This window comes from Arachis stenosperma, chromosome 3 (genome assembly GCF_014773155.1).
Source record: "Arachis stenosperma cultivar V10309 chromosome 3, arast.V10309.gnm1.PFL2, whole genome shotgun sequence".
NCBI classification, from domain to species: Eukaryota; Viridiplantae; Streptophyta; class Magnoliopsida; order Fabales; family Fabaceae; genus Arachis; species Arachis stenosperma.
This window is the reverse complement of record NC_080379.1, coordinates 6,343,462-6,370,145: the sequence shown is the minus strand read 5'-3', so window position 1 is coordinate 6,370,145 and position 26,684 is coordinate 6,343,462. Positions and strand designations below refer to the sequence as shown.

The window sequence follows — 26,684 nt, the reverse complement described above, 5'->3', positions numbered from 1 at the left end:
AGAATTGATGGTTTCCATAAAAGCGTTTTTCATAACGGTAAGTGAACGCGTTATAGAAACCGTTGAGTAGCGCATGTGTTAACACTCGTATGGGTGAGCGTCTTTTTTATTAAGTTTGACGAACTTGTATGATTTGTAAGACAAAAAGATATATGTGTAGTAGGTCTGAAAAAAAAAAAAACTTAATAGTATTTAATTGTTATGTCGACAACCTAAAAAAAATTATACCGATACTAAATCGTATATTGTTATATAATTAAAAGTAACTAACTTCTAAATTTATTATTAAAAAATTATCTAATTATATAAATTTAGTTGAATAATTATATAAAAATAATGTTAACATATTTAAGTGCATTAAAATAAAATTCTACTCATCTAAGTACGAAGATAGATATACGTAACAACATTTTGTACTTTGTTCGTGCAATAGAAGCAAAGTGTAATCCTGGTTAAGCTTCAAATATACGTTTGGACAAGAACCAACACAAACCTGCAAAATGAATGAGGATCAAACCCTACTGTTTATATATATGAGCAAATAATGTGTACTGAGTGCATGCCACATTAATTTGACACCATCAATGGTTCAACTATATATTCATAAATAATACTAATCTTCATATTGTATAACACGATATATAAAATGAAAACGTGACATTATGATTGTGGCAAACATATCTCTTTTTTTAAAAAGCAAAATAATGTTGGAAATGTACTAGTACTACTTGTTACTTATTAAGGCAAACTCCCGAAAGCACTTATTACAAGTTGAAGCTGGGTACCTAATTAATTTTACGGAATCATTTTCATGTGACGATTATTTTTGCAAAGCACAGCATACTTTCATTTACGGTCTTGGGTTGTTTCCTAAAGTTTAGTACATTTTAAAAAATTCCCTAACTTACAAATGCCCCTATTTAATGCCATACATTTTAATATTATATCATTATAATAATCACCATTTTCATAGTTACTACTATCATATAATGGTGAACTTGAGGAATTCTTGCAAAATGTATAGAAAATGCTAGTATACTTTTATTATAGTTTCTCCCCTTCTAATTTTATGTTATATTTTTATTTAAATTAGTAACATTAAGCAATACTTAAAGAGATTTGAAGTATTAGAGTATATTAATAAATTAATTTAATCTGACCGAATCCTAATTGATCAGTAATGTTACACTCTTTGACCAATTGTATAAATATAATCTCGAAAAAAGATTATGAATTAAATTTATTTTTAATTAATAATCGGTCAATATTTGTTTTATTTTTTAAATTTTACTACTTTACTATTTTATAGACTAGTATTTATTTTTTGAATTAAGATAGATAATTAATTTTTTTCGATCAATATCAACTAATTATTTTAACTTTAAATTCTAAATCTTAAATTTTAAATTCTAACACTAAACTCTAAATTATCTAAAAAAATAAGATTAAAAAATAGTTATAATAAAGATTAACTAATGTTAATTAATTAAAAAGTAATTCTTATACTTATTTTTAAAATTTTTGTGTGAGAATATTTATTTCCATCAGCAGTATAGTTTGATAAATAATAATTATTTTTTGGTTTAATTATTTTATAAATCTCTATAGTTTAACTGAATTTTTAATTAACTTCTTACATTTTTTTTGTTTCTTTAATTGAATTCCTATACTATATCAGATTTTGTAATTAAGTCTATATCGTAACAAAAACATTAGAATTAACATAATATTCCACTAAACAAAATAAATATATTTAATATATAACTGAATGTTTTATATAGATTAACAGAATATTTTTTATTATCACAATAAAAATCTAATTACAAAACTAGATATGATATAAGAATTTAATTAAAAAGATATAAAAATTTAATTAAAAATTTAATAAAATTATAAGATAGAATAATTAAAACTTATTTCTTTGTTTATGAAATTTTGCTTGTGGCCGTTGCGCTTTGCGCGTTGAGTATGAACTAAAAAACTGCAGCATAAGACAGTAAAAGAAAACCAATAGGATGGTGACACGTAAACACCTAAAACGCGGTACAGCAGCATCAACGAACCAACGGAGGCGCATGTGTACCATGATCTGGCGAAGCAGAGGATCAGTTCCGTGGTTTTACGGCGCAAAATTCTGACAAGTCAATTCTCAACTCTCATCTCATTAGAGTCTCAGTTTTGAAGAAAAGCAAAAAAGAGAGAGACTACGTTTCTTCATTGCAGTTTTCACACAAATCATTCATAATTCAAGGGTTTTCTTCTTCTTGAGATTACAGAGATCAGAGAGATTATGGGGGTTTCGGAAAACTCGACGGGTTTGGCTTTGGCGTTGGGTTCGAGTGCATTCATTGGTGCTAGCTTCATCCTCAAGAAGAAGGGTCTCAAGCGTGCTGCTGCCACCGGCACTCGTGCAGGTCTTCAATTCTATGCTGATTCCACCTAGTATTACCTATTCAATTCTAAAATCAATTTGGGGATTCGGATTTTTTTTTTTTAATTATGTTTTTTCCCAATTGTGTCTATCTGTTATTAATTGTCAAGGTTGTATTTTTAGATCAGATCCATATGAAACCTAATGCTAATTTTCTGGTGATAGCATTATGTTTACATTATAATTTGAACTTGTTATTATTGAAATTTGCAGGTGTTGGTGGTTATACTTATTTACTAGAGCCACTTTGGTGGGCTGGCATGGTTTCAAGTAAGTTTTGGAGGAACCTTCCTATTTTTTCTTTTTTCCCTACTTGGTTGTGTGTTTGAGAATGAGACTGTTTGATTACATCTGGACACTGGAACAACTTTGGTGCAGTGATTGTTGGGGAGGTAGCAAACTTTGTGGCTTATATTTATGCTCCGGCAATACTGGTTACGCCGCTTGGCGCGATCAGTATTATTGTCAGGTACATAGATCTCTAGTCTAGCTAAAATGCTAAGTAGTTAATTGTTTTGAATGCTGTGAGTTGTGACTATTGTTGGTAGAACTAACATTCAGTTCTGTGCTTGTAGTGCTGTTTTGGCTCACTTCTTGCTGAATGAGCGGCTTCAGACGATGGGGGTCTTAGGATGTCTGTCCTGCATTGTGGGATCAATTGTCATTGTCATCCATGCTCCTCAAGAGCAAACTCCGACTTCTGTCCAAGAAATATGGGATTTGGCCACTCAACCAGGTTGCTATTTTGCTCCTGTTTACATTTTGGTATTAAGATTATTCCTTGCTTTACTGTCCGGTCCATTAACTAATGTCATTGATGTTTTCTTTTTTTAACAGCATTCCTATTTTATGCCGTGGCAACAATTTCTTTAGTTTTGGCTTTGATTTTACACTTCGAGCCTCGCTATGGACAGTCTAATATGCTGGTTTACTTGGGAATTTGTTCATTAATGGGCTCATTTACGGTAATTATGTTTTGTGCCGATCGCATAAATGGAAGTTTTATGTGGATAATGTAACACATGAACTAACGGTATATTGCTCTTGTCAATTTTGAATTTGCAATGATGTCAGGTTGTGAGCATCAAGGCCATTGGTATTGCAATAAAGCTAACACTTGATGGAATTAACCAAATAGCTTATCCTCAGACTTGGTTTTTTCTCACAGTTTCAGCAATATGTGTTATCACACAGCTGAATTACCTTAACAGGGTGAGTACACAGTTATCCAACTTTGCTGATTTGGCCTGCCTGGGATGAGTTATTTATTGTTCTTTATTCTAGTATGGTTTCCCCGGACAACTCTTTTTTCTGTTATAGAGTTGTTTCAAGAGGACACCTCACCGAGCAGTATCCTAATTCCTAAGTGCTTCTTTTAAAATGTTTAAATTAAAGAAGAGCATTGTATGCATCACTTTTCTGTATACCTTACCTTGTACGTACATCTTCCATTTTGGTATAAAAAGTGATTGATAAGAAGTGAGAAAAGACAAGGTGTACACTTAGTGGTGTAACTAGTTATGTTTAGTTATAGCTTGTTCTCCATGGTTGGCATCCCACTGGTATCAATCTCGTTATCATTTGTTTATGGCAAAAAATTTTGAGCATATTTTCACTTTCCAACTATATTTCAGGCACTGGATACATTCAATGCAGCTATTGTTTCCCCTGTATATTATGTTATGTTCACAACTCTCACCATTATTGCCAGTGCAATAATGTTTAAGGTATGATAATATCATAACAGATTCATATTTCTGTCTCTCGTTATGACTTTGCAAAACTTTTTTGTTGTTGAAGACCATGATGTGATGTGATGAGCTTCAGTACTCACTTTCATGGAGCTTCCATGCAGGATTGGTCTGGTCAGGATGCTACCAGCATAGCGTCTGAGATATGTGGCTTCATCACCATTCTTTCAGGAACAATGATATTGCATATTACCAGAAAACAGGAAGAGTCCGATATGCAAAGTAATGCATGCCAATTCCCCTTTGTTTGCTAACGAATTTGTTGATTGCCTTATGCTGTAGAGTAGTAACTTGTCTATTTGATTCAGGGACCTTAAAATTCTACGTTGGCGAGGATTCAATGAAGGGCCTTGAGGATGAACACCTGATCCTTATACATGGTTCGGATTTTCGGGAACAGTGACTTTTCCTGTGAGGTTGATGTATGGAGCAAGTTCTATGAATCAGCAATGGAATAACAATTTGGACACAGCCCAGCTCATGATACGATGCATTTTGCAGCGAGCATTGCATTCATGTCTTTGATCTTGGAGCTTGAATTCAAGCATCCCGGAGTGCTAAAGTTTTCTGACCATTTCTCCACCCTCCTTGGAGTGATCTCAAAATGTCTAATGCGGTGCAGTTCAACGGCCGAAATGGGGATTGCTAACTCGTCTCAAAAAGTTTCAGATTTTTGAAGTGATATCATGCTATGTGATATAATGTCCATAGTAGCCTGTGTAATTTTCCCTTTCACAATTTTGGTGGTAGGTCAGCACTTGTTTATGTATATATTTTTATATTTTTTTCAATTGATTATTGAATTATGTTGATAATTTTCCTTGGTGGTGGCAAATAATAGTATCAGTTTGTTTCGTTGAAATGTTTATTGAGATCTTCTGCAACAAGAATCATATTGTTTTTTTCCAATCATTATTGTGTTTAACACGTTAGATTAAGCGCACTAGGAGAGGAAGATGACATATCTAACATGATGGTTGACTCAGGAATGTGTAGAAGAATCTACAGTGGTCTGAACAAAGTGTGCCTAGTGGATTAGTGGTGACGCATTTAGCGTACTTTAGGTTTTTGCATTTTTTTCGTAAAATTCTTTTAAGTGTTGCTTCGATTCTAAGCTAACTTACGCATATTGTTAATCTGAATATGGTTTATACCTTTGTCAAAGGCCTTTTTTTTAATTTAATTTTATTTTGAATTAACCATTGTAAGCATGGGCGAGAAATCCGTCACTCCATAAAATGCTAGGTGCTTTTATTCTTTAAGATAATTAGATAAGGAGAAAAGCTTGAATCTCTTGAAAAGGATTACAATATATGATGAGCTTCATAAGTTGATACAACATGATGGAATATTTTGTAATCTAAATAATGTAACTGATTTAGCTAACATATGTCTTAATGTATTAAATATGAAAGCAATTGTTAATGCGTTAAATATGAAAAATTTGTATTAAGAATATAAAAAATTTGAAGTTTCCAATTTTTTAAAGGTACATTTATTGAAGAAAATTTTTAAAAATATATACTTTAAGCAATCTTAACAGGCATCTTTAATTTTTTTTCAAAAATTATATCTTATGAATGATATTTTTTAAAAAGTTTTATACTGAATTTCTCTCACATTTTATTATGTAAAAGATAAGAATAAAATAAACTACAATATAGAAGAAGATAACAATAATAAAGGCTAATTTTTTTCTTTATAGAAGGGAGATGAATAATATACTCAAATATTATAATTTTTTGTATTTTTTAAAATTTTAAAAGGTATAGAAATTAGAGGATCCAATTTTTGTATTTTAAGTTTTTTAATTTTTTAAAAGTAAAAATTCAGGTGGAGTCGATTTCACGTGAAGTGGATAACAGAGAGTCATTGGATAATTTGACTGATTTGACTAAATTTTCATCTAACGGTTCTCAACTATCAATTTCACGTAAAGTCGACTGCACCTGAGTTTTCACTTTTTTTTTTTAAAACAAAAATTAGATGATCCGATTTATATATCTCTTAAAAATTGAACCTTTTTATTTCTGTACACCAAATTAAACAGTAACATATTTAAAATTAATATTTTAATAAATCATAATTAAAAAATATCATTATCAATTCAATATAAAAGATAATAAATGAATAGTAAAAACAATAAAGAATCTTTATCCATATTTACTTTAATTATTATACAAAATTATATTAGAGAAAGAGATACAACGAGAAGAGTCGTAAAACAATATAATAAATATTAAATAATAGAGCTTAAGATTAGTATGGTAAGCTGTATATTTTGTTTTTCAGTTGAATTTGCAGATTGTTTTAGTCCAGAACAGTTATAACTTGGCTAATCAATAAAGATTAACGAAGTTGGTTAAAACAAAAAAATATTTTATAAAGATTTGTTGTTTAATGAGATAATCATGTGAGATCAGATAGGATAACCAATAACTAATACCAAATTAACTTAAACCTTGTCTGTGAAAACTTTTTCCAAGAGAATATATATTCTTTTTTGAAAAAAGATAAGAAACTAATCTGAACCGTTGATAATGATGACCAGGCATGGTGGTACAAAGTCATAACTTCCACCGTTTGATGCATATATAATGATGTCCCTCGCGCCTCCGTTTTCTCCACCGAAAAAACGCAAAACCTTTGTGCTGTGCAAGCAAATCAAGAGAGAGAGAGAGAAAGAAGAAGAAGTTGAGAATGGCGGCTACCGTTTCTGCGTGGTCGAAGCCAGGTGCGTGGGCTTTGGATTCTGAGGAACATGAAGCTGAGCTCCTTCAACAGCAAACTAGCAACAATAACGAAACTGCCCTCACCGGAAAACCACTAGCCGACTTCCCATCTTTGGCTGCGGCGGCCGCCGCAAAACCCAAGAAGAAGAAAGGCCAGACCTTTTCCCTTGCTGAGTTCACTGCCGCCAAAACCGACTACCAAGATCCCATCGTGCTCCCTACCGGTCCGCGCCAGCGCACCGCCGAGGAGCTCGACCGCGACCGCAACCGTCTTGGAGGAGGCTTCAGGAACTACGGCGGTGACCGCGCCAACAGAAGCTCCGGTGGTGGTGATGATTCCTCCAATTCGAGGTGGGGTTCCTCTAGGGTTTCTGACGAGCCGAGGCGGAACGGTGGGTTTAGGGATTCGAATCGCGAATTGGCTCCTTCCCGCGCCGACGAGATTGATAATTGGGCCGCCGCGAAGAAATCAACGGTCGGTAACGGTTTCGAGAGGAGGGAAAGGGATAGGGATAGGGAAAGGAGCGGTTTTTTCGATTCCCAATCGCGTGCTGATGAATCCGATAGTTGGGTTACGAACAAGAGTTCTGTGCCGTCAGAGAGTCGGAGATTCGGTTCCAACGGCGGTTCTGGTGGTCTTGGGTTTGAAAGAGAGAGGAAGGTAGGGTTTGGGTCTAGCGGCGGCGCAGATTCTGATAATTGGAACAAGAAAAAGGTTGAATTTAACGGTGGAAGTGAGAGGAGTGAGGGTGGTGGTGGGAGACCTAGGCTTGTTCTGCAACCTCGTACAGCGCCTGTGAACAATGAGAGCCAGGAGGGTGCTGGTAATGGTAATGGTAATGTGGTGAAACCAAAGGGTCCGAGCCCATTCGGCGAGGCGAGACCGAGGGAGGAGGTGCTGGCGGAGAAGGGGCAGGATTGGAAGAAGATTGATGAGCAGCTTGAGAGCATGAAGATTAAGGAGGTTGCTGAGAAAAAAGAGAGTTTTGGAAAGAGGGGTTTTGGTTCTGGCAATGGACGTGGTTCTAGTTTGTCTGAAGCCAGGGCTGAACGGAGTTGGAGGAAGCCGGAATCCGAGACAGAGAGGAAGGCAGAATCTGAGACCGAGAGCAAGCCGGAATCTGATGATGGTCGTCCCAAAAGGTATGTCATTGATAGAGTAAGCTATCAACCAAGTAGTTGTACATTGGTCAAGGCTTTATTAGTTGTTTCATGATGTGATTTTGGAAATTGGCATGCTTGTTAGTACATCTGATAGTGCAGTTAGGTACTTTAGTTTTAGGCTTATCTTGATTTTGATGATGTTGATTGAATAGAACACAGCCTCTGGGGAAAAGAAAAGTGGAGAAGGTTGGTAACAGTTAATGAGTTGCTTGTTGTCTGCTAAACCAATTCAGTTGTGTGTTGCTTCTTTATCATCTAATACCATTGAGGGAAGAAGGTGCTTATGATAACTTGAAAGTCTTTCTTTACTCTTCCTGCATTGTTTCTGCTACATTTGCATCATGCCACTCATAGGTTTGCATTATCTTTAAATTTGATTATTACCACATAGTGGTGCTGTCTCTCATGGAGGACAACTCTGCTTGGTTGAGACATCTGAAGAAGATATTTGGAGTTTCCATTTTCTCCATATATACCATTTTGACAATGTTGACATGTTTTCTTGTGTTAATGCAGTGCTGATTCTGAGAAAATGGAGGATGAACATGTTGAAGAAAACTGAGGAGCTGTCAATTTTGTCCCTGCTGAGTGATAACAGAGTTGGAAAGGAAAAAGGAACATTGGATATCAAATTTTTTTGTTTACCATTGAAAGTTTTGTTCTGAACTTGTGTTTATTATGAGACACTGTACTGAAACTGTTGAAAAAGATAATTTTAATAGGTTTGCTTTAGGTAGTCTTTACTCTCTAGTATTTAATTTATGTCTATGTTGGTAACCAAATTTGTCACTGTTACTCTGGTTGTCTCACTATTTTATAATATGTACAAGTTTTCTATTGGTGGTGAAGTGCCGTTTCTTGTATTCATGTTTGTCTTCCTCATCCTCCTCTTCCCTTGACTGCTGTTCGTGTTCACCTGCCTTAGGACTTAAAAGTGAAAAGGGATGTTCTTCTGATAAAATGAATTTTTGATTTGCAAATTATATCCCAAACAACACGAAGAGCTTCCTTTTTTATAAGATTAGTTTAAGAGTGAATTGATTTATAGTTTCAAATTACGGTTTCGCTTAAACTATGGTTTTGAGAATAGAAATTATGTCAAAATGTAATTTCATAGTTTTGTTAAAAGAAGAATATAGAGTAACTGATGTAAACACATATTTCATTCCATACACATGTATAAAGAAGAAAATATGAATCAAAAGTATAGGGAGCCAATGACTTAAGCGTACAATATGTACAATGGAAGTTTAGGAAGTATTAGAAATATGACCATTAGTGTTACATTGTCCTGTCAGGTTATGCTTTTGGGATGAGTGGGTTCATGACATAGTATCAGAATTCTAGATCCCAAAGATCAAGGGTTCGATCCTATCCCTGATATCCGAATAGTTATTTTGGATAGTATGGGTGACCATTGGCTCCCTAGCACTATCCTTATTCTTTCATCTTCTATCATATGCTTGGGCCATTTTTGGGCGGCCAATGAATAAATATGAGAAACAGAAATAGTAAATAGTTATTTTGGCATTCAAAAATTTCTGTTTTTGTTAAAATGGACTCTAATATTTATTTTTGACAAAATAAATCCCAAAATATGCACAGACAAAATGGCTTTAACGTACTCTGGATGTTAAGGGAGATGTCTAGGTGACACATTAAGTGTTTACTTGAAGAGTTAGAGTGATATATGTGGGGTTGATTTACACTTCTATCTGCTAGAACAATTATGAGGGCTGCACCAAAAGAAGGGAAAAATTATTTGATGGAACCTGTTTTTGCTGTTAGGAGGCAGTGATGCTAAAATTGAATACTCGGGCCAATCTTGGGCGTTGGTTTTTTTTGTTGTCTTTCTTGGTAGCTATGTTGTTTTGAATGATACCCATCGAAACAGAGTTTGTGATTCTTCTTTTTTGTTGAATCTTTCTCTTTTTTCTTTCTATTTTGATAGAAATTGAATATAGGATGTGAGTATTTTGTTTGGATTAATGAATTAGAAGAAGAGATTAAGAAAATTAAACTGAATGTTGGAAGGAGCGAAGGAATGGAAAGCTTGGACAATTAAAAAAATCTAAGACACATAGCTATAAAGTCATCTGTGATTGAAGAGCACGTAAGGAGGATAAAGACTTTGTTATTGTTGCTTGTAATTGGGGTAGCTTTGGTTATATTTATGAACATGTTCTCATTATTTAGGTAGTGATAATATTATTGTTGCTGTATGATGGTTTGGATATGCTGAATGCTGAAATTATATCCGAAAGGAATATGTATTTCCTGAACATATGCTGAATGCAATAACGACGATCTCTTATCAGATGAGATTTTTACTGTGACTCTGTGAGTCAATGAAAGTCAATTGAAATGTGAAGGAATGAAATAGAGGTTTCAAGTTTAATAATCTTTCATCTAAAAAAGGACAATATTATAATTTCATATCTAAACCTCCAAGTAAGTACTTAACATGCCACTTAGATATCTCCGTTAACATCTAGAGTAAAGAGTTAACATTTTATCAAACAGTACCTAACTTTTGAAATTTATTTTGTCAAAAATAAATGTTAACATTTATTTTGACAAAAATATAAGAGTAAAGGATATTTTCGTCCCTGATTTTTTTTTTTACAGATATTTTTGTCCTCAAGAAATGAAAAATATATTAAAGCTCCTGACCCCTGAAAAACGTAGACATTTATGTCCTTCCGTTGAATTCAGCCGTTTGCACTGGACGGAAAAGGCTGAGCTGGCAGAGGTGGCGCTGAGATGGCCGTAACGGAGGCCAGGTGGCATGGAGCATTTTGTAACAGGACATATAAGTCCCTGGAGACGAAAACGACGCCATTTTGTCTCCTCCTCTCCAAACACAGTTGAATCCCCATATACAATACCCAGAAGACCCATACTTAAGTGAGAGAATTACAGAAAACCCTAAGCCAAAGACGATCAAACTCCTTCGTCTCTGTTTCTCCCTCCAAAAAATACAACACGTAGAAGAGCAAAAGGCCAGGGTTTGAAGTTGGTTGTTATACCCACGGAAAAAAAAAAGGAAACAGAAGTGCATAGTCACGTGGGTGGCACATGCCCCCATTTAAACCCCTTCCCCCTCCTTATTCTCTCGAGCCTTCCCTGATCCCTCCCTCTCTCTTTTATTTTTATTTCCTTCATACAAATCAAAACCAAACCCTCTCTTTTCCTTCATCTCCTCTTCCATTCCATCTTCTTCATTTCAAAATCTTCATCCAACCACAACACACCAGATTTCATTTTACCCTTTTATTTTATCTCTATTTTAATATATCATCTATATCCAAAGTAAATTTTTATTTTTCACAACCCCAAATCAAGAAGCTCATACTAATGAGTGAAGGAAGCATTCAAATTTGAGTTCCAATTATTATTGAGGCTTCAAGGTAACTCTTTGACTCAATAATTAGCCATATTCCCAATTTTTGTCATCTATATATTTATGGGTATGTATAAATCCGAATTAGGGTTATTAGGGTTAGAAAATTTGGGGCTTTTGTCAAGGTGAGTAAGATTATATTAATTGACAATATTAGTAGCTCACAAATATCATTATTGTCATATTTTTAGAGTTGTAGAATTATTGGACATCATTTGGTAGCTCGTTGACGCGCTCAGAGTTGCTTCCGGTTCTTTTGAATCAAGTTGTGAGTGGATATTATATCTATAATTGTTTTTAAATATATTATTATCAATATCTATGTTGAATCATTAATTTTGGAGTTTGAAAATATTTTATTATTGTGATTTCTGAATTTTTGAAAATAAATATTGATTTGTGAAACTTACAACTTTATAAAAATACACACGAGACGATATTTATATATTTTGTAAAGTATAAATGTTTTCTTATTTGACCTTATGTAAATTTTAATTAAATTTTAGTATGCAATCCTATATATATTGATTTGCTATGGAATTTAGTAGTATGTTATAAGCACTAGAGATTTTTATAAGTGATTTGGTTTGGATTGGTTTGGGAGACTCTGACTAGAAAACCGTAGTTAACGGCGGTTATGACGTTAACCTAGATGCATCTGGCTCAGACCTCAGCTAGCAGGGGCGTTGCTAGCCTAACGTGTAGGCCACACGTTGGATCTGTTATACCGTACGGGCACACTAGAGGAAAGGGCTACCCTTAGAGGTGGAGCCGCCCTAGGTGTGTAATATTTGATTTGATTTGACTTCTGAAATGAGAACTCCCATTTCAGTTCATCCGCTTAACTATTTATCTAATGTTTGTATAATTAATTAATATGAATTCCTCATCTCTGAAAAGAAATATAATTTTCAAGGTAAATTCTGTATTGTCTCGTGTGGGTTATAGATGTAATGTTTGCTCACTGAGTTGCAAAACTCACCCTATTATATTCCCATGTTTTTCAGATACAGGAGTCATTCCAGGTTCCATTCCACCTGCCCCTCAGTAGATCTTAGTCATTTTGGTGAGCCCTTCTTCTTTCCAAGGGTTAAGTAATTATGTAATGGAACCTTTGCTAAAAATCTAGATTATGTCAATGCTCCATATGTCACAGGCAGGATCCTCGTGTGGGTTATGTTATTTTGAATCTTGAACTGTTTAGGTGGTGATTATGATTTGGTTATGTAAGACTTATGGTTTTAACTATATACTCTAGTTATCAACTTGATATATATATATATATATATATATATATATATATATATATATATATATATATATATATATATGATGCGTATTTTGGATATATTTGGTTGTGGATATAATTTGGAGTATGTTGTTGTTGTTGTCTTGTAAATGGAGGTTTATTATTGATACAGGGAGTTAATATTTATATTGGTAAGGTCCTAGAAACAGAGGAGATTCTGTCCGTTTTTCTGAAAAATTTGGTCGTTTGGCTTGCTGAGGGACTTGTCCCTTGAGCGCCAGTCATGGCTTGGTTCGGGTCATGACATTGGTGGCAGAAGCTGAGAAGAAGCTTGGTCTGAGATCGTGGCTGCTGTCTTCGGCACAAGGTAAGATTGCGATGCTTAGCTAGGAAGGCAATGTGTTTGCATGTTTATAGTGTAAGAAAGAAAGTGAAAAAGGGGTGTATTGCGTCCTGTGTAGGATTAGGGAGAGGGATTGTGTTCGGGCAATGTAGTTTCTTTCATATGTTGTTTTGTTTTCTTTTTTAATCCTAGTTCTGCACTCGTTAATTTCAGATGGTTAACGTGTTTGTGGTTTCGGTCTTTCATCATGGAGGGAACTTCGTAAGAGGAGTAGGTGAAAAAATGGTTTATCGAAAGGGAAGAAGAAAAGACAATTTGACACAAGGGTTAATGAAAGAGGGGAAGGCAGTGGGAATAGGACTTATGCATGTAGTGAAGCAGGGGATCAAGGACCTGATGTCCAGTCGGATTATGCAGTCGGAGGTGGATTTTATGTCAGTGAGCTCTCGACGGAGGTGGAGGAGATCATGTTTGAGTATGAGTCTGAAGACTTACATACTCCCATATCATCTGATGATGAAGGCAGAGGTGAAAAGTTTCCAGAGTTTGATGATGAGTATGATCAGTTTCTTTGTTATTTTGATTTGAATCCCCTTTACTGTTATTTTGGTTATATTACTCACCTTCGTTGCATTACCTCAGGCATGCCTTGCTTACATGCATTTGCTGTCATTAGGAAGAGACATGACACACCTCATGACTATGTTCACCCTTGGCTATGCATGGAGTCCATCAGGAGGACATATGCACACTGTATTAAGCCTGTTCCAAGTCCAGAATTTTGGGTAGGAACTGAGTTTTCGAAGCCAAACCCACTTATTATCAAAAGGCCAATTGAACGGCCAAAGGTTCATAATAGGCAAAAGGATCATACTGAGCCACTCATGCAAGAAGGAAAACTGAAGAGGTCATTCGTTGTATCCTGCAGCAAGTGTGGTGAGAAGGGCCACAACTACAAAACATGTAAAGGAGCCCCTTCCAACCCAAATTGGAAGCCGAAGACAAGGCGCCCTAGGAAGAAAGCAGCTACCTCCTCCCAGTCACTGATTGTGCTTCCACTGTCACAATCTGCTCCAGGTTCAGAGGTAAGAACCCTACAGTGGAATTTTGTATTATAAGGAGTTAAGGACTATTTTGTATTAGTACTATTATGGTTAGGGATTAAGTGCTTTTTGTGATAACTTTTTTGTCTATGTAATGATTTTTGACAAGTAATACATACAATTTAGTTTTTTGTCCCATACTTTTTGAACACCATTTGTGGGTCAGATGAACATGGATGTTAACTAAACCAGTTTTTTTATCACTAATGCAATGATATGTTATCTATTAGGGAACCAACTTTAATTTCGTCCACACCTTACACAATATGTACAGGGCAATGCAATCATTCATATAAATGACACTGAATTTTGATAATTGCTGCAACAATACAACATACTTTTTTATTCCTTTATCAACTCTTACAACTTAGAACAGCAAAAATCAACACAATGATAATGACACAGATACACCATCTTATTGGCTTTCTTTTCATCTCTAGAGCTAATATCCTCTTCTCCAAGAAGCTGATCCTCATATCCATGTCCTGCTGCTTGTGATAATCTTCTACATCCACAAATTCCTTCTCTCCCACATACTTTGTTTCTGTCAATCCAAGTCCAGCAATGTGCTCATCAAGTCACACAAAAAATTTGCAATAAAGTTGTCTTGCCTGCAGCAAACAACCTACATAATTCAAGAACTAAAAACTAGTAACCCTAACACATCTTCAACCACACGTGCATCACATTTCGTTACCATACCTTGTAAAAGGGACAGCCCAGAAACAATCTGTCCGGATTGCTTCGCATCTTCGACATGAAAAGGACTGCGTTTTCTCCACAGAAGAACTTTGGTGAGACGCCATGTTTGCCATCCTTCTCGTTAGGATGCGAGCTCGAGCCGACCTGACCTCCACCTTGATGATACCCTTTCAGATACCATGGAAGGAAGAATTTTCTTTCTGCCCCCACTCCCCACAACACACACTTCGCTGTTTCTGTGCAGACTAGGGATTAAGGCAGACAAATTTGAAAGATTAGGGGAGGAGACGAAACAGCGTCGTTTTCCTCTCCAGGGACTTATATGTCCTGTTACGAAATGGTCCATGCCACCTGCCCTCCGTTACGGCCACTTCAGCGCCACCTCTGCCAGCTTAGCCTTTTCCGTCCTTTGCAAACGACTGAATTCAACGGAAGGACATAAATGTCCACGTTTTTCAAGGTCAGGATCTTTAATGTATTTTCCATTTTTTGAGGACGAAAATGATCACAAAAAAAAGTTAGGGACAAAAATGTCCTTTATTCAAAATATAATTTTTCATGTGCCAAAATAATTATTTACTAAAAACAGAAATAACTTATTGTGCATAAATAATATTTTGGATTTTCATTCATTATATGCAATGAAACTAATAAACACATTCCTTTTTTCATGAAAGCAAAGGGGGATTCTATCTAACCACTATGGGATAGTACAAAAATCGATTGCATAATTACTACATTCTACATTAATATTACACTGTTCAATTAGTTAGAATTAAAGTAAAACAATAAAGCTAGGCGTAAGCATTTTTTAAGCAATAATTTTTTAAATCAAGTCTCCACTCTCCAACCAAGTCTGGTACGTACTTTTGCTTCCTTCATATGTGTTCTGCTTATTCTTCCTCTTCCTCCTCTCTGGTTATTCTTTTCTGTGCATTTTTCTCTTCAACATTGTTATCGTTGCTGCCACCTTTGCTGTCATTGCTGTTACCGTTGCCACCGCCTTCTTCTTCTTTTTTTATTTTTTTTTTCTCCTCATTCTTTTTTATTGTCATCATTATAATTATCTTAGTCTTTTCTTTCTTCTCCTATATATGTTCAGTAAAAATATTGAGCATAAAAATTAATATATAGTACAGGAATTTTGATCCACACTACAAAAAATTTTTTGTACTGCATCAAATGAATTTTTGTGCAAAAGTTTATTATGTGCTATGGCAAAATTTTTTGTACGGTGTGTAAAAATTTATGTACTCTATAATAATTTTTGAGTTCTATAACAATTTATGTACTATGTAATAAAATTTTTGTGCTGAAAAAAACGAAAAAATAATACTAGTTTTAGACTTATTTTGATTTTGATGATATTGATAGAATAAAACACTGCCCTCTGGAGAAAAGGAAAAGTGGAAAGGGTTGATAACAGTTAATTGATTGCTTCTTGTCTGCTAAACCAATTGACTTGTGTGATATGTTACTTATTTAGTTCTTTATCATCTAATACCATTGAGGAAAGAAGGTGCTTATGATAATTTGAAAGTCTCTCTTTACTCCTCCTGCATTGTTTCTGCTACATTGTAGTTTGCATCATTGTATTGACGTTCATAAGTTTGCTGTCTCTCATTGAGGAGAACTCTGCTTGGTTGATCCATCTGAGGAAGATCTTTGCTCTATTTTGGAGTTTCCATTTGCGCTTTATATACCCAATTTTGACATTGTTGACATGTTTTCTTGTGTTACGCGGTGCTGATGCTGAGAAAGTGGAGGATGAACAGGTTGAAGAAAACTGAGAAGCTATCAATTTTGTCCCTGCTGAGTTATAACAGAATTGGAAAGGAAAAGGAACATTGGATATCAAACTTTTTTGTTTACCATTGAAAGTTTTGTTCTGAACTTGTGTTTATTGTGAGACAATGTACTGAAACTGTTGAAAAAAATAATTTTGATAGGTTTGCTTTAGGTAGTTTTTAGTATTTAATTTTAGAGAAAAATTCTGCAACTAAACAAAATAGTTAATCAAGTCCAACTAAGTTGTTAACTTGACTTCTTCTGTACATCCTACCGTTTTCTCTTTCGTTATAGTCATCACTGTAACCACCACCACCTTCTTCTTCTTTTTTTTATTTGAATTTCTTCTCTTCCTCCATCTTCATTGTCATCATCATTATCATCATCTTTTTCTTGTAAGTAATAACATTCATTCTCTTTCTAGATTTTGCAATTATTTTGCTTACTTTTGCAACATTATTTGCATATTTTTTCATTTATTTTCTTTTCTATCAAAATTTGTGAATCTTCAATTCAAGTCTTCATGAAATAAAAAATTCTTAATTCTATCACATCATTTAGTTGGAAATTTCGGTGTTAGAATAAAGATATTTTAGTATTATTCTTTAGAAATTTATGTGCTTTATATATCAGATATGTCGTTTTCTTCTTATGCGTAAATGTCACTATTCATTCACTTTCAAATTTTTACACTTGTTCTACTTAATTTCGCTACGTTATATAATAAATTTTGATGTTATTTTTGTTTATAGCAAGAATTTAATACAATAAGTGTGAACCTATATTCATTTAATTAAATAAAATTACAATACAATATAGATATATTCATTTAAGTTTAATATAAGAAGTAATGCTTCTAAAAGAAAAATAAAGAACAACAAAAGAAAAAAGAAAGACGAAAAAATAATAAAAAGCAAAAAAATGCAGCATTAAAAAAAGATATTTTTATATTTTTGTAACAAAATTTCTATGTCAAAATTAAGTAATTTCTATGTTATTATTAAAAAATTTTGGTACTATTTTTTTAATAATCTCCTCTTACTCCTATTTCATTTTCTCATAATTTTTTTGCTGAATAAAACAAAAAAAAAAAGAAAAAATAATGCGCGAAAAAAAGAAAAAACACGAAAAAAGAGAAAAAATGTGTGATTTCATGCGACGATTGTGGAAGTAAATTTTGTTGGATTTAGATTAATTTGAATTATCAAAAAGACTTAAATGTATAGTGAATGTTAATCATCTACCTCAAGACTTAAAAGTGAAGAGTTGTCTTCTCATAAAATGTGTAACATTTTTATTTTTAATACCTCATGATCGTATTAAAGAGTGAATTGATTTACAATTGCAAATTACAGTTCTAATTAAATTATGGATGAGAATATAAATTATGTCAAAAATGTAATTTCATATAATTTTGTTAAAAGAAGAATGATTTGGTAACTGATTTAAACACACATTTCATCTGATACACTGATACACATAATAAAGGAACAAGTTGTGTATTATCCTTTAGTTTGTTTACACAATTTGTCTTTCTACAATGAGCTGAAGTGTGAGTTATTATATTATTCCTCTTTTGTATTTCTCATAAAATTTCAGACTTGTAATTTAGAAAATGTGGATTTTTTCTTACAAGTAATAATTATTAATAGATTTATAATTACAAATGGTTGAAGTAATATAGTTACATTCTAATGTTTTTGACGGTTTAGTGTAAAATTTAGGTTTAATTATTCTGTTAGTCGTTTCGTAAAATTTTTAATTGGATCTTTATATTTTTTTTTTCTTTGAATTGGGTATTTGCATCATTTTTTTTTTCAATTAGGTCTCTTTTAGTAGTAATTGGCTTAATTGTATAGAAACCAAAATAAAAAAAATTGGTACAGGAACTCAAATAAAAGGAAAAAAAATATAGGAACTCAATTAAAAAAAAAAAATTGGTGTAAAGACTCAATTAAAAGGAAAAAAAGTATAGGGATCTAATTAAAAATTTTGCAAAACTGTATGGACCAATAGAATAATTAAACCTAAAATTTATAATATTATTTAATTTTATGAATTTTTAAGTATTTCAGCTACAAATACAAATATATTTTAATTTAAGATTCAATTATTTTAAAATAAAATATGTTAAATAGTTAAACTACTAACACAATTAAGGTATTAGGTAATATTAATAGAAATATTTATAAATGAACACAATCTACAAATAGTTTATCTGTTATTCAAAAAACTTCATCAAACCAAGTCTTCTAGACTATTTCTTTATGTTGTGTTTAATTACAGCCAGAATTAGAGAGAAATGATTAGTATTGTCCATCTCACACCTCACCTCAGATATTTTTTGTGAATACAATGAAACCAGAAGTGTAGCCAAAATGCGGATGCAACATTTCCCTGATGAATAAAAGGATTGCGGGCTATTATTGGACATGTTCAATTGCCAAGAACTTGTGCTGCTGAGTTGAAGAAGTGGCGGTATACATCATTGTTGGGTTAAATTGTTCCACATCTTCCTTATATAGCCACCGGTAACCACAACTCTTCATTTCTACTTCTTCTGGATAATCACTCATGATTGCCAATTCAATGCTATCAACATCAGATGCTCCCTTTTTTAAATAACTTACAAAAAGATTAATGAAAACTTCCCGGGAGAAAAATACTATCAGCATATGATCTAATTTAGTTGTGATCGAATCTTTCTCAAGACGTATTGGAACAACGGGATAAATGCTCTCATGCAGAGGTTTAGAGAGAAAACCACAACCTACAAGCACTCTACTCCTACGTTTAAGCAATTGAATTGGAGCATGATGTACAACAAATGTTACACAACAAGCAATGCCAATCCAATTATTGTCATCCACAATGGGAAAAGGATCCAGGCTCACTGAATTACCCGTATTCTGTTTGTTGAACCACCTTGGAATTTTATTCCCTGGAATAACAACTTGAATGATGCATTCGAGTAAAGAACATTGCATGTTCACCTGCCACCATACAAGTTAGGTATGTGTAACAAAAAATAAGTTCATAATACACACGGAAAAAAGAAAAGCAGGGAATTGAAGCTGCCACCTCAATCACTTTTATCATCCATGAAACTACTGTGAGACAACAACCTTCCATGTCACTTAAATTGGGGCAGTTGAAAATATATAATCCTCCATAGTAACAACTTAGACGGCTAGCTCCTCCTATCGGCAAAAGGGTACTTGACAGCCACTTTAGATTGTTACAGTACTCCAAATTCAGCTCCCCTAGCTTGGGAAGTTCTTTGATGCAATGAGGTAGCGTAACAATATTGTTTCCCCCTATGTTTAAGCTTTCTAAACAATGTAACTGTCCAATAGCATCAGGGATTTGAACTAGATTACAGAAACTTATGTCAAGATATGTCAAAGCTGGAAAACGTGACAATGAAGGCACCAACAAATCAACTGAACTGGAAAGCCTTTTAGAATAGAAAAAATGGAGAGGTCTTGTAAGAGTTTTGCATATGGAGGATGTCATGTGGCTTTGCACACTTTGATCTGTATTCAACTGTTCGCTTTGTCTTGGTTTCTCTAACAACTGATATCTAAATAATTTTGAACAGCCAGACAGATTTAAATGTTGAAGAGAATCAAGATGAAATATGCTATTGGGAATACTAACAAGACTTTTGCAGTTTTCCAGATTCAAGAAACTAAGCTTTTCTAGAGAACCAACGGATGCATCAAGGTAAACAAGTTTAATACATCCTTTAAGATCTAAATGCTCAAGATTTGGGGCTTGAGATAAATTTGGTATCTTTACGAGATTTTTGGAATGACATAGTTCTATGTGTGTCAAGTTATGTAGATCCTGCAACAAAACAAAAAAGGGCCAATAGAAGAAGACATCATATTATAACTACATTTCAACTCATTGTTAATTTAGTGAACAGAAAAGAAAACGAGTGAGAAAATTTTTTCCTTGTTTTCATTCAAATAAAATCAACATAGATAAAGGCAATGATATCTAGCATACCTTTGTTCCCTCCCAGAGTTCTTTGATATTGCTATGATATAGGATTAATTTAACGAGTTTATTTGGCTGAAAGCTTGATGGCAAACATGTGAAAGGGTATTTTTCCCAATCAAGATATCTCAACTGATTAGAAAGAAAATCAAGACATCCTGAGAAATTCACTTTTTTGAGTATGAGTAATTTAAGGTGGTTCATTTGTGATAAAGCTTCAACCTTCAATGTTGCCTTTTTTGACAACTCTTCCCTATTTTTGAGAGATCTTGGCAGAACTATCGCTTCAAGGTTCTTCACTGCCTGAAACATTAGACATTTTAAAATTGCTTAGGATTTTTAAAAAATTGGTATGAAAGAACTATAATTTCAAACATTTTTTACCTTGTTTTCCCACAAGACATCACTTAGATCCCTATAGTTCCATAACCTGCTCCACTTTCTTGGTTCATTGGGTGATTTTTCTCGAATAATACTTCTACCCAACTCTCTCAACAAATCATGCATAACAATGTAATACCGACTGCAAGTTATGAGTGATTTGTCAATGAGAATTCTTATACCAATCTCAGGATGAAATCTTCGAATACGCAAAATATCTTTTACATAATCTTCTTCATCTTCGGGAAAGAAACAGGCAATATCAAGAAATATTTCTTTCTCGGGATCCTCAAGTCCATCAAAACTGATTCGAAGTACATCCATAATATCTTTTGTTGGAGTTTCTTTCAGTCTAACCAATGCACTACTCCATTCAGAGACATCTCGCCCAAACAAAAATGAGCCCAATACTTTAATTGCTAAAGGAAGTCCATTAGCATATGCTAATGCAGAATCTGTGAGGCTTTCATAATCTTTTGCAACATGATTACATTTGAAAGCTTTTCTGCAAAACAATTGGTGAGCATTCTCATCATTTAAGAGTTTAACTTTATAAACATGATCCACTTCATACTCTCTCAATATATGCTCATCTCTAGAAACTATGATTATTCTACTCCCTCTACCGAGCCATTCCCGTTCTAAAGCCAACTTCTCCAACTGAATCTCCTTATCAACATTATCCAGAACTATGAGAACCTTTCTATGGCGTAACCTGGTTTGAATCAGATTATTTGCCAATGAAAGATTCCACATCGAAAAACTTTCTTCCATAAAAGCTTGACAAAGAAGTTGCTTTTGCACACCAAGTGGTCCATCATGTTTGTAAGTTTTGCTCACATCATCTACAAAACATGAAACATCATATTGGTGAAAGATCTTTTCATATAAAATCTTGGCAAGAGTTGACTTTCCTATGCCACCCATTCCACAAATTCCTACAACTCGAACATCATCCTCTGAGTCCAAAACTAGAAGCTTTTCTAGTTCTTGCACAGGGGAGTGAATTCCAACTATATCATTAGATACACTTGATGATGGTTTGAGACTCAATCTGTTGGTTACCGCTTTGACAATTTTTTCAATCTCAGCGGATTGTGACCTAAAAAGATCAAGAGAAAAAAAAGAAGTGGAAAACTCAAAATCCTCACATAAGACAGCACAAGAAAATCTATATATAAAAGTGGATGATCCTGAAACCATAATTGTTCATTGAAATATTTGAAATGTCTTAATTAATGTTAAGAGTAGACAGCAAAACATAGAACTGGTTACTCACTTATCCTTCAAATACCAGCCAGAGAGATTGGCTACTTGTGTTAGAGCTCCCCTCCATCTTTGCACTTGCTCCATCATCTCTGTATCACCTTTGAATCTTTCTTCATGTTCCACAAAGGCTTCTTCATAGTTTCCACTTTGCTTTCTGACCTCAGATGGACTCACATCACAGAAAACAGGCAGAACACGGTGTCCCGGGACTTGAATGCAATCAGCTATCTTTCCTAGTTCTTGCAAGCACCATGTGGAGGAAGCATAATTCATTGAGAAGACCACAATCAGAACCTGTGATGCTTCAATAGCTTCCAGAAGCTCTTCTGATATAAGTCCTCCTTTCTCGAGCTTAGTATCATCCCTGAAGGCAACTATGCCGTGTCTGCGGAGAGCAGCATAAAGATGATCGGTGAAGTTGTTGCGAGTTTCGCCTCTGAAACTCACAAACACATCATATTTCCAGTTCTTCCTATGAGACAAGGTGCTCTGGATTCTCATGCAATCCATTGTGTAGTGAATATACTGTGTGCACTGTGAATATACAATGCAATATAGATTAGATTTTATAGAAATGAGATGCATACTGAGGACAGGATATATATATTAAAGTCAATGGACGTGTTTTGGATAATTGATAGGAAGTTCAGTTGAAAATTATGCACTGAAGATTTGAAGCATTGAGTAGTTTATTATGAACAAAACAAATCACTTTCAAGTGGCTCAATAACGTGTTAACCTTTCTTAAATTCCAATTTGACGCGCATTCTTTCAATCATTTTTCTCCAAATCTATGTCATGATTTGCTAAGCATTTTCTGAATGGCACGCACTAATCTTTTGAATGATACATGTTTTTGGTTTATTGATCTTAGCAGGGGTCTTCTTCTCATTTTCTTTTTATGACTCAAGAGAGATGGATGACTAAGGAAATTGATGAGTATTTGCATGGAAGAATCTCATGTACATCAATTGTAACTTGGTAACATGTCTGGTCTCTAAGATTGAAAAACCATTTCAGGTACAGCCAAAAATAATCATTTTTCTTTATTTATTTAAATAAAAGTACCCTGAAAATTGTGGTAACGCTCGGAATGAGTTATTTGATTTTGTTTGTGAGATACTAATTGGCAAGCTGGCAATAAAGTAATGGAACTTGACAGTAGCAGTAGTTGACACTATTTAAAAGCAGAAGAGCTCTCTCTAACATACATGTGCCTTCAAACATGGCCGCATCCATGCTTTCTCTTTCTCCTCTCCTCTTCTTCTTCTTCCTCTTCTTGATCTCATCTGCGATTTCTCATTCCACAGCAACAAACGCTTCGGATTTCAGAATCGTCGAAGCAACCGTTGAGGAAATCCAAGCTGCGTTCTCTCGCAACGACCTAACCTCGACTCAACTCGTTGACTTGTACCTGCAGCGGATCCAGAAACTCAATCCGGTGCTCCGCGCCGTACTGGAAGTGAATCCGGACGCACGCGATCAGGCGGAGCAGGCCGATCGGGAGAGAAGAGGCGGGGAGGTGGTTGGGGCGCTGCATGGGATTCCGATGATGCTGAAGGACAGCATTGGGAGCCGGGACAAGATGAACACGACGGCAGGGTCGTATGCGCTGCTGGGTTCGAAAGTAGCACGTGACGCGCACGTGACAATGAAGCTGAGGGAGGCTGGTGCGGTGATTCTGGGGAAAGCTAGTCTGTCCGAGTGGTACAGTTGTCGGTCTCTGGAAGCGCCGGAAAATTGGTGTGCACGAGGTGGATATGCCACTGTTAGTACTCTGCTCTCTTTATCCCTCTCCTTTTCTTATTTTAATTTTATTTTACTTTTCTCGAAACTTTCTTGTTTTTCAAGTAAGCCCGAATATTTAGCAACTTTTTGTTTTTGCATATTTTAATTAAAAACAAATTTATTACACTAATTTTTCAAGTACTTAGGACTGACAATTTTTTTTTAGAAAAAATCTATATTTAAGATATAAGGTTTTAATTTAGTAGTGATATGTTAAAAAAATTACAAACTAAAAGGTTATTTAATGATGCAGAAGCATAACAATTATATACGTATTTGATTATTTTAACTAAGTATAAAATTTCAACTTTTTTTTAATTAAAAGCAGCATTATAATCATTTTATTATATTATACTATATTAACTCATTTTAAATCAAAACTGCTAGTAAGAGTTCAATAAACGTAAAACGGAGACAAAAATTATAGACTAGTGTTAAAAACTAAAAATGTAGTCTTGTTATATTCTGTTCATCTGTTGAATGGACGTAAATGATTGGCCATGATAAGAATCTTATATATTCTATTTTTTCCATTTTGGGGTAAACTAATGTTAAAAATATTTGATTATGTTCCCCAAGATATGTTAAACTAAGGTTGAAATTTTTATTTACGATCAATGTTTAAGGCAATTGCGCTATGGTTGCTTTGATTTAAACCAGCATATCTATCTGCAGTTCAGGTTCATGATAAGATCATTTCAGTGGGAAAAAAAATGTAGTAATAATTTATGTATGCGTGTAATGTAACACAAGCAGAATCCTTATGTGGAGGGGGGACGTACATGCGGATCTAGCTTTGGATCCGCCATTTCAGTGGCCACAAACATGGTTGCAGTTTCTCTGGGGACTGAAACCGATGGCTCCATTATCTGCCCAGCTGACCGCAGCTCAGTTGTGGGGATCAAACCCACCGTTGGACTCACCAGCAGAGCTGGTGTCATACCGATTTCGCCTCGTCAAGATTCAATTGGGTAACAAATTGCTTCTTGTATCAACAAATGTCTTGGTAACTCATCTCTTTCTTATATGAGCAAACAATAAACATGAAAAAGAATGAGTTATCATATCACTAGTCTTTTTATGTCTGAAAATGTGTGTTTTTGCACAGGCCAATATGCAGGACAGTTGCAGATGCAGTTCATGTTCTTGATGCCATTGTTGGGTTTGATCCCAGAGACTATAATGCTACAAAGTCAGCAACTATGTTTATACCTAAAGGTGGTTACAAGCAGTTCCTCAGGAAAGAAGGCCTCAAAGGAAAGAAACTTGGTGTTGTTAGGAATCCATTTTTCACTCCTTATAATGGATCCAACGTCATTTCTATCTTTGAGAGCCATCTTAACATTTTCAGGTAAATATAGAATGCATAACACACCCACACACACAAGTGAATGATCATATTTTAGATTAACACCAATGTTGTGGTGGTTTTCGCAAATCTAAGGCAAAGAGGTGCGACGGTGATAGATAATTTGGAAATAGAGAATTCAAGCATCATTCTTGACCCTTTCCAAAGTGGTGAAACATTAGCAATGCTGGCAGAGTTCAAGTCATCCATCAATGAGTATCTGCAAGAACTGGTTTATTCTCCTGTGAGGTCGCTGGCTGAGATTATTGAATTCAACATCAAGCACCCTGATTTAGTAAGTGTGTAGTATGATTTTTACACAGACAATAGCATTGAAAGGCCATTGATTTTTAAAGCATCAAAATATAGACCAACTTGATGTTGGTTTAGAATGCTTAGTTTGAATTGGCATTAATGAACTGTTTTTGCTTTATTTCTTTTGTAGGAAAAGACAAATGAGTATGGGCAGGATTTGTTTATTGCATCAGAAATGACAAATGGCATTCCTCCAATTGAGGCATTGGAGATGATGGAGCAATTATCACAAAATGGGTTTGAGAAATTGATGAAGGAGAATGAATTGGATGCATTGGTGACTATTGGATCTGATGCTGCCACGGTTCTAGCAATTGGAGGGTACCCTGCAATCACTGTTCCTGCTGGATATGATAGCAAGGGAATGCCATTTGGAGTGTGTTTTGGAGGGCTAAAGGGAACAGAGCCAAAACTCATTGAGATTGCTTATGGCTTTGAACAAGCTACTAAGGCAAGGAAGCCTCCCCCTACTTTTCATCTACTTCAAGACACTATTTGAAGATTAATTCTTGTTTTCATATGTTTAGATCTGATTAATTGTAATTCAGCTTCAGCAGCATGTTTTTAGTTATAGGATGCTCAAGTGATTCAACTAACACTTCCATCTAATGTGAATTGTAATTTAATTTAAATATACCAAACTGCATGATTTAGAACACTGCACAAAAATGAGTTTGTTAATTAATGGTGGGGATACAAGAGTGTTACAACTAATCGACATACATGCAGAAAGAAACAAAAAATATGGCATTGCTCTACCAAGAATCTTGAGGATGATTTATCCCTTAATTGGGTCCAAAATGTTTAAACAAATCACTGCATGTACATTATATTGTACCTTCTGTCTCATTTCAATAAATTAATTGCCAACTAAAGATGAAGATACCAACTTCAGTAATGAAAAATAAAAAA

General features: G+C 34.5%; 4 protein-coding genes across 5 annotated transcripts; 3 read left to right on the top strand and 1 right to left on the bottom strand.

The window, feature by feature from the left end:
• The first annotated feature begins 2,134 nt into the window (after nucleotides 1–2,134).
• LOC130970843 (probable magnesium transporter NIPA6) lies at nucleotides 2,135–5,044 on the top strand. 2 transcript variants are annotated; one of them, XR_009082109.1, is made up of 9 exons: nucleotides 2,135–2,414; nucleotides 2,645–2,701; nucleotides 2,810–2,900; nucleotides 3,007–3,167; nucleotides 3,269–3,396; nucleotides 3,506–3,643; nucleotides 4,066–4,158; nucleotides 4,232–4,404; nucleotides 4,491–5,044. XR_009082109.1 is itself a non-coding variant. In XM_057897042.1 (9 exons), exons 1-9 carry the CDS (start codon nucleotides 2,291–2,293, stop codon nucleotides 4,583–4,585), a joined length of 1,005 nt encoding a protein of 334 aa, XP_057753025.1. In that variant the 5' UTR covers nucleotides 2,137–2,290; the 3' UTR covers nucleotides 4,586–5,044. The 2 variants fall into 2 exon arrangements, 1 of the variants encoding a protein (XP_057753025.1); XM_057897042.1 differs by having other exon boundaries at nucleotides 2,137–2,414; nucleotides 4,287–4,404.
• Nucleotides 5,045–6,794: 1,750 nt separating this feature from the next.
• LOC130969378 (eukaryotic translation initiation factor 4B3) lies at nucleotides 6,795–8,941 on the top strand. The gene is made up of 2 exons (XM_057895062.1): nucleotides 6,795–8,057; nucleotides 8,595–8,941. The coding sequence occupies exons 1-2, from the start codon at nucleotides 6,883–6,885 to the stop codon at nucleotides 8,638–8,640; spliced, it is 1,221 nt and encodes a 406-aa protein (XP_057751045.1). The 5' UTR covers nucleotides 6,795–6,882; the 3' UTR covers nucleotides 8,641–8,941.
• Nucleotides 8,942–18,870: 9,929 nt separating this feature from the next.
• On the bottom strand, nucleotides 18,871–23,415 carry LOC130970656 (disease resistance protein RUN1-like). Its single transcript, XM_057896806.1, has 6 exons — nucleotides 23,390–23,415; nucleotides 22,332–22,855; nucleotides 21,056–22,154; nucleotides 20,681–20,974; nucleotides 19,748–20,515; nucleotides 18,871–19,659 (listed from the first exon to the last, which is right to left on the bottom strand). Exons 2-6 carry the CDS (start codon nucleotides 22,829–22,831, stop codon nucleotides 19,090–19,092), a joined length of 3,231 nt encoding a protein of 1,076 aa, XP_057752789.1. The 5' UTR covers nucleotides 22,832–22,855; nucleotides 23,390–23,415; the 3' UTR covers nucleotides 18,871–19,089.
• Nucleotides 23,416–23,546: 131 nt separating this feature from the next.
• LOC130970661 (probable amidase At4g34880) lies at nucleotides 23,547–26,501 on the top strand. The gene is made up of 5 exons (XM_057896817.1): nucleotides 23,547–24,089; nucleotides 24,866–25,080; nucleotides 25,218–25,460; nucleotides 25,554–25,752; nucleotides 25,903–26,501. Exons 1-5 carry the CDS (start codon nucleotides 23,547–23,549, stop codon nucleotides 26,269–26,271), a joined length of 1,569 nt encoding a protein of 522 aa, XP_057752800.1. The 3' UTR covers nucleotides 26,272–26,501.
• The last annotated feature ends 183 nt before the right edge of the window (nucleotides 26,502–26,684 follow it).

Excerpts from the sequence above, each read along its gene's own strand:
- LOC130970843 (XM_057897042.1), top strand. The coding sequence starts at position 2,291 with ATGGGGGTTTCGGAAAACTCGACGGGTTTGGCTTTGGCGTTGGGTTCG. Across the intron at positions 3,644-4,065 it reads AGCTGAATTACCTTAACAGG|GCACTGGATACATTCAATGC; the intron begins GTGAGTACACAG and ends ACTATATTTCAG. Across the intron at positions 4,405-4,490 it reads GGAAGAGTCCGATATGCAAA|GGACCTTAAAATTCTACGTT; the intron begins GTAATGCATGCC and ends TATTTGATTCAG.
- LOC130969378 (XM_057895062.1), top strand. The coding sequence starts at position 6,883 with ATGGCGGCTACCGTTTCTGCGTGGTCGAAGCCAGGTGCGTGGGCTTTG. Across the intron at positions 8,058-8,594 it reads GATGATGGTCGTCCCAAAAG|TGCTGATTCTGAGAAAATGG; the intron begins GTATGTCATTGA and ends GTGTTAATGCAG.
- LOC130970656 (XM_057896806.1), bottom strand. The coding sequence starts at position 22,831 with ATGGATTGCATGAGAATCCAGAGCACCTTGTCTCATAGGAAGAACTGG. Across the intron at positions 22,155-22,331 it reads GGCTGGTATTTGAAGGATAA|GTCACAATCCGCTGAGATTG; the intron begins GTGAGTAACCAG and ends TGATCTTTTTAG. Across the intron at positions 20,975-21,055 it reads ATGTCTTGTGGGAAAACAAG|GCAGTGAAGAACCTTGAAGC; the intron begins GTAAAAAATGTT and ends CTAATGTTTCAG.
- LOC130970661 (XM_057896817.1), top strand. The coding sequence starts at position 23,547 with ATGGCCGCATCCATGCTTTCTCTTTCTCCTCTCCTCTTCTTCTTCTTC. Across the intron at positions 24,090-24,865 it reads CACGAGGTGGATATGCCACT|AATCCTTATGTGGAGGGGGG; the intron begins GTTAGTACTCTG and ends TAACACAAGCAG. Across the intron at positions 25,753-25,902 it reads ACATCAAGCACCCTGATTTA|GAAAAGACAAATGAGTATGG; the intron begins GTAAGTGTGTAG and ends TTTCTTTTGTAG.